The 12,937-nt window shown below is 40.2% G+C and overlaps 1 protein-coding gene across 1 annotated transcript in view; it reads left to right on the top strand.

The window, feature by feature from the left end:
- Positions 1–10,418: 10,418 nt before the first annotated feature.
- The window catches only part of nxph1 (neurexophilin 1), a 67,285-nt gene continuing 64,766 nt past the window's right edge, over positions 10,419–12,937 (top strand). Inside the window, exon 1 of the mRNA XM_046059122.1 lies at positions 10,419–10,493. Coding sequence (XP_045915078.1) covers positions 10,440–10,493 — 54 coding nt within the window. The 5' untranslated portion in view covers positions 10,419–10,439. The remainder of the gene's footprint in view (positions 10,494–12,937) is intronic.

Below are 12,937 nucleotides of genomic sequence, written 5' to 3'. Positions count from 1 at the left end.
AAATTTAATGGCCACAGCACAGTCTCCCACAACAATAGGACTATTTAAGCCACAACTCAACCACCACAAGACATGTGGCATGGCTGAATTACCCTTCTTGAAGGCCCTGTTAGCTTCAATTCCTCTCCCTCTCTGTACGGTATTCCTAAACTGGAATATTACATGGGCCCAGGAATATGCATCATGTGAGAACAGTGTCACCTGTATTAAGTGATATTCCCAAACAAAGTTGCAGTTAAAACTATTATCACAAACCAACTACCACTCAGTAAACTTTTGGGGCCATTGACATGTCCGTATCTCAACTTAACCTACCACAACTCCTGTGCTCTCTGGGTTGTTTGCAATAGACAGTATATGCTACAGTAGTAGCATGGAAGTAAACATTTTGTTTGTTAAAGTTTTAACATGGAGCTCTGGGGCTACGCTGACCAACAGGAAAATCTCAGTGTGATATTTTAACAAATTTAAGCATAGTACTGCTGACAGTTGCTTTTAGTAGGACACTAAAGCACACCCAAGTCTAAATGGTGTAATATCACCACCAGATGTCAGTGAAAGACAGCTACAGATGTGTAGACTGTCCATGCATTCCTCCACACTCAAACATAAATTGAAAATGACCATTTTTTATTGATTTTTAATAGTTTTATTCTAAGTTTACACATCTGTGGTGTTCTGTGTGAAAAATGACCAACAAAAGGAAATTAACGTCTGAGACTAGATTATGTTCAACAGGCAGATGGAAAACTTCCCTATACAAACACACACACACACACACACATGCATCATGGTCTTTGGTCTCGCACACACAGGATCAGCTGTAGCTAAGTCTGACTCAGACTCAACTGCCTTCACATTCGTGACTACTCCTCATCATGCCAGAAGAACCACACCTTCCAGACAAAACAATGTAATGTGTGCATATGTGTCCAGCTCTATGCCCCCAAGACACATCAAAACCACTAAACGGAGCTATGGTACCAATACGTTTTTTAGGTAGTTTCAAAACATTGTCCTGGTTAATCAGATACCAGTCTGTGATAATCTCTCAGTATGTTTTCCAGTGGTCTTAATATATTATTGTCAAAAAATTATGTAAACTGAAAAATTTACATAAGTATTATTTCAGATGACTGTCGTCTATACACCATAAGTTCCAAAAACAAGTCTAGAACTTCCAGTAATGACTTCCATTATTACAGTTGGTTAAGATGTCTCACATTGAGTGGTGAAAAGGTGAAAGTGTATGCTTTACAAACAATTAAAACCAACTAGCCAATTTTAGTAAGAAAAGAGGAATGAACAAAATGCAAAGGCTAACACATGCAATGTTAAAACCCTAAAAAAACAACAACATTCAGGTAGTTTAGTTTTGTTTTTATCACTGTTCTGAGAGGAATGACAGCATTTATCAATTTGGGACAATATACTCTATTTTCTTCAATAGGCTGCGTAAAACTTCCACTTCTCTAAGAGATGAGCTGGAAAGGGAGGGGCAGTGCAAATTAACCTCTGTCATGAGGAATGGATACAGAAATGCGGCTAAAAACGAACACCCACTGAGGTCAAACCTTCTGTAATGGCATAGAAGGTTGTAGACAACTATTTGCTTTATTCTGCAACTTCTTTTAACCACACTGTGTTTCCCATTGTGTTTTTGGCTGTGTATGGACCCCAGAGGACTGCTTCTGTCCTAATGCAGTTATGTAGATAGACAATTAGGTCCAATTATTCTATTCCTCCATTGGTTAAATTGTTGTTCTCTGCTTGTTGAAGTAATGTAATTGCCTTTATCATCAGAGCCCCTGATTATGATCGGATGTTGGGAAGTAAAACAGAGACAGGCTACATGGTTTTGGTCTTCTCATTTAATCAGCACTTCACATAATCATGTCTCTGTCTTCCAATTTAATTCCCTCTTCCAAGAAAAGGAAGTCCTACTGTCTGCCCTAATCAATTAAGTCATGTTGAGAAACTCACTTCAAAGGGGTGACTTTGCTGCGACCTCGGAGACATCAAGATCTGGCAAAAAAATTGATTAAGGATACTAGGTCAAACACTAAAGATCATCTACGCAGCATTCTTTGTTTCTAAATTCTGTTCCCTGGAGCCAAAAGATAAAAGATGTCTACTTTAACTGATAATCTCCTCCTGATAAAAATAAAGCACTGCCTCAGTCAAAGTGGTGGACAAAAATGGGAACTGGTGATCTGTCTTTAAACAGGCTGCAAACACAGTAGTGTGTGAGAAATGAAAACTATGGAAGAATGTCATTCTTTTTATTTATTAAATATACTTTATGTTTCCGGCCTTTACATTTGCAATTACCAATGACAAAAACTGCCTTTTAGTGGTGAGAAATCACTTTTTGATCTAGTGGGTTCTGAAATCCTATAATTAAACATCAGTAAACTGCACACTTACGTTTACAAGCAATTTATAGCAGAGGATACAGTTGTTCAGAACAGATGTTCAGTCCAGATTTGATCCATACCTGAAAGCAGAATTTCATGTGGGGCAAACAGATTAAACTATAGGGTTAGAGCCTCTGTTGCATGTTATTCACTCTCTCTCCTTCGGTTCTGTCACTTCTGTACTGTCCATATTTTAAACAATGCACAAATGCCCCAAAAATATTTTTTTTGAAAATATTTTTTTTGCTATCTTAGGCACAGCAGTCATTTGGTTTACCATTCATTCTATTACCTTTAAAGCTCAAATCTGGTTTTCTTACAACCTAGGTTTTAACCCCTTGATGCCTGAATTTATTTACAATAAAAAATTAAAAAATAGGTATGATGCAAATTAGCAGCAACAGGCATTTAAGAGAAACCAGTGCTTGCAAAAGGTTCCTAGGTATGTACTGAATATGCGCAAACAGGCATTGGGGAAATACATACTCTATCTCAGCTGCAGTCTGAAAGGAAGAAGTGTGATGCGAATTTGTGACAATCGGAGTTAAGGGGTTTAATAGTGTAGATTTGTCCATCATTGCAGTGAAAGTATCGTACTTTACATCAAACACTGCAACATCCCAAAAAAAGTCAGACAGGGCAAGAAACACCAACAGTCAGAAGAGCCAACGGGTTTAAAAAAAAAACATGATTGTCAACAAAGATGAATGGTAAAAGCATTTCCCAATCTGTCCATTGTAATGATGGGGTATATTAATTATGGGTCAGTAAACAGTAAATCAACTTACATACAGTATGGTTAAGGTTAAGTAACTCCAGTCTCCCACATGGACGTCTGACACACCTCACACCCAGCCACCACCCTGACAGCTACATTGGCATAAGACATAAATCGAGATGCAAAATCATCCAATATGAATTTAATTCCTTGAGATACTGGGCAGCAATGTCACTTCATTTCTAAATCCAAGCAATAATCTTGATGAGTACGATATCATCATGACCAACAGAAACATTTGCCAAAGCTACAAGAAATGAACAAAGTCGAAATAAACTGAATTTAACTCTACAGGCTCTCTCGTGTTTTTTTAGCAGCATAAAGAAAGAACGCATCTACTATACCCAAGTTAAGTTCTGAAAGTTTTTGTCGGAAAGATGTCTGAAATGTCTGGCTGTCTTTCACTTGAAGACTTGTATTCATACCCTTCAATAAGCCAAATGGAAGCTTGAGTTTCTGTGCCTGCTCCTCGACAATGATCATTCTAATTGTGATGAGGAAGCGATTGATGTGCAGCAGCTGCATCCTGTGACTGACGCTCTGCTCAGCCATTTGTCTCTGTCAGCTCCACCTCAGCCCGCCCACCCTCCACATCCTCCCGAAAAGCACTGGCATCCTGGACCATGACTGCAGACCGTGGGGCCTTTTGTCGCCGCAAATGGCATGAAGCGCTCCCTCGTCCCTTCTGGTCAAGCCCAGTTTGACTCCTATCCCTTGCCGCGGATGTGGAGTGACACTTCAGATGGCAGCTGGTTGGGCAGCAGCCATGGCAAACCTGCTGCCACCGCCTCACCGCCACGCCTGAGGGCCCGCAGCAACATCTGCCCTCACAATCGGCGATGGAGCCAAGCCAGTCGAACATATTCATGCCACCGGACGCCAGTGTCAGTCAGCTGGGCAATCATCCCCTTCCTCTTTCTTGTCTTTATCTCTTGCCACTCCTCTTTGCAGCCCAATGGTAAGCTATTAGGAAGAGGCTACCCTGTAATTTTCTCCCCCAGCACTGAATGGGCACCAAAAGGTATGCTTGGAAAATTAGCAACTTGACCTTCTGATTATACTCAATGAGAGGCGGAACTGAAAAGAGGAAGAAGCAGGTGTTTGATTGTAGTAAGAAAGTAGGAAATGTTCTCTTTTTCCTTTTTTTGTAATAGTCAGCTGGCCGGCTGTTCACTCTTATGAATGGTTTTCATTCTGTGACAGTGACACAACTCTCAGCAGCTCAGTTCTAACGCGCTGTGCTTCACTGATGCTCTGCAGTGCCCTTGAAATGCAATGAGACTCATACTTCCCCACTGATCATCTATGTTAGTGATTGGCAGCACATTCCAAAGCATTAGTAAAAGCACTAACACAACTTAGAACTTCTAAAAATTTAATTGAACGTGGACTGAGGTTTTGCAGAATTGTCCAGCATCTACAGACTATACTCAAGTAATATTTGAGTACAGGGAAGACCAATCCACCCATCACTTCCTAAATCAATTTAAGCCACTATGTGTAGGATTGCTGTGTTATTATGTATTTTTTGTAGAAAAATTAGGGGGGCAATTGCTGTCCACTGTGTCTTTTCCACTACTACCACTAAATGGAGCCAATGTGGGGAATCTTTCAATTCTACACATATCTTATCATTATTTGAATTTTGTGTTTTAAAATGTTATCTAGCAAAGGTAGCAAAGATAAATTATTCTACAAACACAATAGCACCAAATATGAAATGAAGCCTGTTTCCAGAGTCTGAATAACGCCAACATCTCTGATTTGGTCAGTGATTCAAGTATGTCTGGTGTTTTCACCAATAGATGTTTCACCTTGTTGGAGAAATGACCAAACAACTTACATCCATGAAAAATAGTGACAGAAATAACCATAAAAACGGCATCAAGCACCAATGAGATGATGCAGTTGTTGTCAGCTGATTTACAGAAATCGCAAATGTTAAATAGACATATTTCTTTGATCGATGAAACCAAGCCTAACCAAGTAGTTTTGGTGACAATTTCAAGTTAACCATGTGTTTTATTTTTGAAAGTCTAACAGGACATTGCATATTAACCCCATACATGTAAATGTAAATGCTCCGTATTTGTATAGCACCATTCTAGTCTTTTTGACCACTCAAAGCGCTTTTACACTACATCTACATTCACCATTCACTCACATTCATACACTGAGCCTAAGTGCTCAAACAAAAACTAACATTCACACACATTCATACACTGGCGGAACAGCCGCCAGGGACAATTCAGGGTTCAGTATCTTGCCCAAGGACACTTCGACATGCAGCCTGGGGGAGCCGGGGATTGAACCGCCGACCTTCCGATTAACAGCCAACCCGCTCTATCTCCTGAGCCGCAGCCGCCCTGATAATGAATGCATAATGCATAAACAATGCTAAAGGGGTCTTGACCAAGCGCCAATATTTGATGACTTGGAAGTGAGAATGTGTGGATAGAGCATATAGTCTATAATATAGTACAGAACTGAGAATTCATAGTATATAGTTATGAGAATATTATAGATCCAAGATGAAACTGACAGAAGGGCGGGAATGAGAGAAAGAGGTCAATTAAAAATCCGTCTGCTACTTCAGCACCATGGACAGCGCCATGGATTTATCAATACAAAGCTAGGCTACTGATATTTCAGAGCCATGGTCGGGGCAATAGATTAAACTTACACAACCCTCAGTCAGATAAAGGATCAATGAGTCAGGCCAACTAGACTAACATAGTCAACTAAACATCCCCTCTGTCCCTACACACTGTGCTACTAAGGGATGGAGAATGGGCTGGCAGATTAACAGAGGGGATTGATTTTGACCATTTTGCTACTATGTTAGTATATTACTATATTTTACATTCCTGCTAATCATTTTGTTAAAGATAATATGACTCTGAAGAATATTTAGTATGTTTTCCAAGTCATGGTTTTCCATTCATTTTACTAAGGAATGGAAATCAACTAGACTCATTAATACAAAAAAACTGTGATAGCGTGTGAGGTGTAATTTATTTTTCATGTAGTTGTAGATTGATTTGTTTTATGTTTATACCTTCTTCATTGTACACCACTGTGTGTGATACGTTTTTTTTGACTTGTCTTTGTGTTACATTGATGGCTGTAAAACATTTTTTTACCCTTATTGAAAAGTGCTGTACAAATAACATTTTAAATAAATAAAATTATTGTGATAAATATGGAAATGCAGTTCGGCCAACTGCATTACTATGCAATGTTAATACGCATTTACTGTGTTCTCATTTCCTGAAAAAACACAGAACACACATTGAACTGTTTGTTGAAAATAAATGGTGGGAATTGTTGGGTCTAATACTGTGAAGAATATGCTCTAGACCGACACTATGAAAAGTACAATGAGATAGCTTCTATTATGAATTGCGGCTATAAACTTTAAATCAAATTGAACTGAATTGGAAATGACAAGCCTGTCACCAGACCAGAAGGTCGCTATGTGGATTAATCTACAAAACGCTTGATTACTCTTAGTAAGTAACAATGTGTTTTCCATCTAATACCAATTTTTTAGGGAAATATTGTGGTTACACTTGAAGAGAAAGCAACCAATGAATGCAAGCAGTGGCACTGAACATATCATGAGGTACAGAGTTGTCCTGTCATGGTTTTGTGGTGTTTCCTGTTTTTATTTTGGTAAACTCTTCCTTTTGTGTCTTGGTGTACTTAACTTTCTGTGTTTTCTCATCTCTTTGTTACTTTGCACTTGTGTCATTTATTCATTCGTTCTGTTTCCTATTTTACGTTGCTAACTGACTCTTTCCACATAATAATAGAAATAGTTGCTCCTCCTAAGGTATTAGGTTTGACTGATCCCCGGTTCCCCTCACTCTTTGCCAGTTTGTCGATGTCTTTTGACTTATGTTTCAACCATTGGACTACTTAACTGGTTATGACCCTTGCCTGGATTTTGAATTTTGTACATAGCTTTCTACCTGGCTGATTTGTTTGCCTGTGTTACACTGCTTCCTGGTTGATCTCTGTCTGCCTCATCACCACTTCGTAAGCCTTTCGTTCGTGCTTCAATGTTTAAATAAATCATTGATATGAACCCGCTTTGCCTCCTGACCGTTCTGGCCTCTGACTGGATGACTCTGGCATTTGAGGCAAACCTGAAGCACAGAGTCTCCCAATTCTAAATATTTAAATTTTTCATTTAATAAAAATTTATTTTAGATCAAATTTTAGATTAAAATCTAGCTCAAACATTGTTGATCAACAAGGAGGGAACGTTGAGTTAATCCCTAATTATGGGCCCTTTTTATTTTACCAATTGTGTTTCATTACAGCCACAAGAGAAGTCAGCGAGCCACTGGTGATTTATCGCCGCCTGCTCCGCTACTGCATGCCATGCTGGGCCTGTGAAGGCTATCTGGGCCATTCAGAGCAGGATCCCATCAGCCCCGCTGGCTGAGTTATGGTGACAATGCTTGACCACTGCAATGTTGTAGCAATGAGACTGCTGGGATTTATTAAAGCACGGCCCCTCAAGTCTTTTCTTCTCTGCTCGCCTACCCGCCCCTTCTGTTCCTCGACAAAAAGGACCCTATCTATCTATCCCCAACCCAGAAACTCACACTCAGCATCTGAGCAAGCTTGAGTCACCTTGCCCTGCCTCTGCTGGCATCGAGAGCAGACACACACACACTGGCTTCCACTGACAAATATAATACACAAACACACATACACATTTAGTTTTGGCCCTTATCTATTACACAAATTACACAAAAGCCATTTTGCATAAGCCACATTCAAACACACCTCATGGTCTACATCAGTGAATGGAATTGGCTCAGGTGTCATCACATGAACTAATATATTTCCTACAGTGCAGAAATGTCTTTCTCATCCAAAAGTGGATTACCAACCAGGAAAAGTGGGTAAATGCCTTTGGGCCCCAGCTTCTCACGGAACCCCAAAGCCCTAATTTGCCTGCGTGGCAATTACTGTACAGTACTTTGATTAATTATTTGTTTGGTAAGATGTACCACTGAAGCACAATTAAAAACTTAAATGATAAAGACGTTGCAGTGCCTAACACCTTTTGAGCCAATGACGAGGCCATGTTTTATAGAGGATTTGTCAACATCTAGCTTTAACACCTTTGATACGTTGTCGATATTATGCCTACATGATACATGTTCTTAAACGAAATAAATGAATTAATTTGAATACACCAGAGCAATTAACATACAGCAAACCTTGGGCAGGGCAGTCATCCAGTGCAGACATACTGGGATGCGTTTCTGGAACTGTGTGTGTGCCCTGTTTTCATCAAGCCTTTGTTTATGATTTGACTTCATTAAGGTTTATTCTCTTAAAACAAATGCAAACATCTGCTCATTTTAAGGTATAATGCTTTAATATCAGTTCTGATTTAGTGGGGCAGGTAGTTACTAGTGGTGATGCTGAGATTAATAATACAAGCCCAGAGCTACTTTGTCAGAAATACAGCAGAAGAAGACTTGTGGATCTCTTGACATGGCAAGGTGAAAATTTGAAGTCTTCTTTTCTAAACTCTGTTTGTTAGTTTTTTTGTTAAATTTGTTAAATTCTCTTTACATCTGACAGTAATCAATAAATCAAAACTGACACTCTCTCACTCTGACACAAAAATAAAAAAAACTGTGGCTCTTGCAGGACTGTAATAAGCAGGGCCGAATGAAATGATTGGCTGGCCTACCTGCCTACCTGTGCGCCCTCTGCTCGTGCACTCACTGCGCATGAACATTTGCTTTGGGGAGAGCGGCTTTGGAGGGAGGCCTGAAAGGGAGGGGTGGGATTTTTTTTCGATTAGATACTTTCAAAATGTTGCTGTCTCTTACTGGCACTCCACCGTTGCCTTAAGTTATGAACTTGTACCGGTGTGAATATATTTTCTCTTCAATGTGCTGGCAGCCCATTGTGTCATTCATCCAGATTAGGAAACAGCACATGAACGGCGGACTCCAGCACTGACAATGCACACTACTAAAAATAACTAATGAGTGTAAATACATGGCTACAGCAGAATAAATACCAGCCATAAATAGTATCAGTCAGTTTGTCTGGTATGATGAATATCTTAAGGATTTTAGTTTTAACAGTTTCCATTTGTTTCCAGTGCAAATCAATTGTTTTCCCCTAAAAAAAAATCATGTGCCATTTTTTGTGATACTGATCCTCATTCCGAGATAATTCAGTGAAACAAACTGATGACTCTTGGGAAGACTTTGAAATATTCTTACAGCACTTGTTTTAAGAAAATGAGATTCTTAGGAGTACAATATGGGGAATGACTTGATAAGATGGAGGTTTTTCGCAGCTAAGGTGATGCCTCTTCATATGTGTGTTTGCATGTGTGAATTTGCATGAAAATGCATAATGCACTGTTGGATGTTCATCAGATGTAGGGGGTGTTATTAGTAGCATTACTAGCGACAGTACTGGTTCTGACAGTGGCGATGTGTATTAATATTTGTAATTACATCATGAACAACAGCTGCCGTGCTGTATTTGTTCAGGTTTGAGGCTTTCTTGTTTGGGGCTGGATGGAGGAGGGGGCTGCCTGGAGTTATTGGCAGCGGAGTTCTGAATGTCAGCTCATTCATCTACATCGAGCCTACAAACCAGCAACCAAGGTGAAACGCCCCCCCACAGACGTCTGTTTAAGAAAAAAAAGGAAAGAGAGAAAGAGAGAGAAAAAACTTGGTTTTCTTCATCCTCGCTGCGTCTCGGACCAATCTCCTCTCGTTTTATTCGCACCCCCCACCCCCTATCTCGTCCCTCCCCGCGGGAACGAGAGTCTCCCTTGTTATGTTGTAGGCGCGTGTTATAAAGCGAAAAGCCCCGCAGTTCCCTTCAGATCGGAGCTCTCCGACCGCTGCGCGCACCAGCTATCAGACAATCAGGACCTGACCGTGCTCACAACTATGACCCTGCTGTGCTCTCCTGGATTAACTGTCAAGTAAGCGTTGTTTGTCGCCGCCACCCCCCTCTAACACCATCACCACCCGCAGCAGCAGCCTCCTCACCGGCTCCTCCGTCCCGTCCCTCAGCCTTTAACTCTCAGCTTTGTTCTGCGGTTATGGGCTGCGTTGTGTCCTTTTTGCCTGGGCTGCTGGGGGGCTTGACCGTGCTGTGATTCGGATACCAGGTGGATTTATGGTCTGCAAAGCCGCAACTACCAACCGAGGGAAATTAGTGGAACTTTGAGCTCCGGGAGGATGCAGGTGACGTGTTGGTGCGCCGTGTTCCTCCTGACGCCTGCACTTTGCCTGGTGAGTTAGATATTCCTGCTCAGCCTGTACTTCTAGCTCAACTTTCTCCACTTCACGCTGCTCTGACAGAAAGTCTAAAAGCCATACTTATTATTATTTTTTCACTATGAGAGGACTTTATCCGTTCAACCGTGCGTATTTCGAAACGCATTTCCACTGCGGCTGATCGGTTGTTTCACTGTGTGGTACAGTGCATAAAATGTGAAGGACGGATTCAAACTTTATCTACACACTTTTTAAATAATTGTTTGACAGTCAAACTTGAACAAGGTGGGATTTCAAGTGCGCAGTACCTCTGTGCGTAAAATGCACGTTGTGGAAATCCCGCTATCACGACGAAGATGGAAGCTTTTTATACTATTTGTAAGCTCATGTTTGAATACTAAATTAATCTGGTGCCTAATACAGCGATCACCAACTGGCATAGGCACTGGAATGGTCTCACGGGGGCGCTCTAACAAACCAAAACTCCATGTCCACAGTCAGTCTGTCTGGACAGCAGAGAGCACACTCTACAGCGGGTTAGACTGGGACCCAGTCCAGTTCGAGCCTTGTCTCTCTTGTTATTTTTACCAAGCAAGTGTACAAAAAACACATGTTGTGAAAAATATGCTTTTTAGGTGTAGTTCTGGTCCCCTCAATGTTTAAATTAGTCACCCAGAAAAAACAGCAACCACCCGTAGATTAAACCTTAATTCCAGGATGAACTTAATTTATTCTTGGCTATAAACATGAAAATACCGTATATTCTATTGCACAGTATAGATTAAGTAGTTTAGTACATAAAAATGTTTAATCTGACACACAAAGTGAGGCTTTACTGTGCCTTATTTTGCTACCAAGTCTATTATTTGTCAGAAAGACAACGTTACTTTATGCTATTTCTTTCCAACACAAACAGGTAAAGAAAAGAATAAAGAGACGACATTGATTATTTTCACATTTTAAATTCTCATTCTTTTAGACCGCCAATTATATGAAATATCAGCCCTGAACAGGGAGAAAGTCAAACCCTGCCTTTCTCCAATGAGACATACTCCTTCACGATTCACAAGTGCTATACTTGATATTATTTTGATTTTAATATACATAGCTTACATATTCCAAAACGCTATCTGTAATTGATAAATAAAGCAGCTGATGGATTTCAGCCCAGTGCCAACACTTGTATCCACTTAAAAATATGAATTATCTTTATCTGACGTTGTGAATTAATCTGAATGCAAGCTAGAATTTTATCAAATGTTGCTATTACACATACTGAGTTTTCAATATATTTTCTTAATGTAATACCGCACATTATTAATGTGCATAAACCCGTTTGTGGCAGTATTGTAGCCTGTATCCGCAGTGCTTGATGTGTGTAATTGTGTGTCACTTCTTCATTTATCTAAAAACTTCCACGCAGAGTAAAACACAGAGCTGGTGGACATGGAGCTCTCCAAGGTTCTGAAGGTATTTCAACATACTTTCCTTTAACTATAAAAAGGACCAACATGCCTGATGGGGCCATGGCGGGAAAAATAACAGGCCTAACCATAGGAATATATGTTTTATTTTAAATATATTTATTTCAATGGACTTTTGAAATTGAAAGGAATATATTTAAGGCCGACGTTGTGCAGTTTGACCTCTTTTTGACAGAACAAAGAGCTTGTCACATAAATGACTGCAGAGTTCAAATTTTGGCCACTCTTCGTCCCCTTGGAATAATTATGGTGGTGTCAGTGTGCTCTTTCTGTATTTAATTCTGGAGCTTGATATCTCGAACACATGCATTCTTTTATTGTAAAATTCCTGCCGTCGAGGGAAAGGTGTGTTTTTAAACACAGCGCACTGCTGATGAAAACCCACACCGCTTCTTCTAGTAAATTCTGTTCGCCGTGTTGTCTGAGCTGAACGTTACGGCTGAAAAAAAAAAAAAAAGCCCACACAAAACCATCCCACCTAGAGTAAACGGAGTTACCAGTCAGCCTTATCCACGGCGGCGGGGATTAGAGCTGAACTTTGATGGTTTTATTCCGTGTTAAAGGCTCTTGTCTCTGCTTAAGCCTCTTGTCTGAGAGCCGCGCCTTGACCCCGATAACAGCACGGCCCAGGTAGACAGCAATACAGTATAAACCACAGAGCGGGATGATCACCTATAGGGCCACGATTTAATTAACAGGCCTACTATTATTTCTGGAAAGCAGAATTCCATCTGGAATTATGGTGATATTTGTTCATACCTTATCCTGTACTTTACAATGTAATATTTCATAATCAAACTGTAGGATAGCGTTTTAAATTCAATAGATATTGATATTGTTGCTTTCCATGATTTTCTTCTATCAAATAAGTTGACTATATATATTAATAAGAAACAGGCATAGTATTTGTTGTGTGGTTAGATTCCAACATCTGTCTTTGTAGACTGGGGGGGGGGGGGGGATTTGGGGGGGAGA

The sequence above is a fragment of the Micropterus dolomieu genome, linkage group LG09, assembly GCF_021292245.1.
Source record: "Micropterus dolomieu isolate WLL.071019.BEF.003 ecotype Adirondacks linkage group LG09, ASM2129224v1, whole genome shotgun sequence".
NCBI classification, from domain to species: domain Eukaryota; kingdom Metazoa; phylum Chordata; class Actinopteri; order Centrarchiformes; family Centrarchidae; genus Micropterus; species Micropterus dolomieu.
The sequence above is the reverse complement of the archived record's forward strand: the minus strand, read 5'-3'. Positions and strand labels throughout refer to the sequence as shown.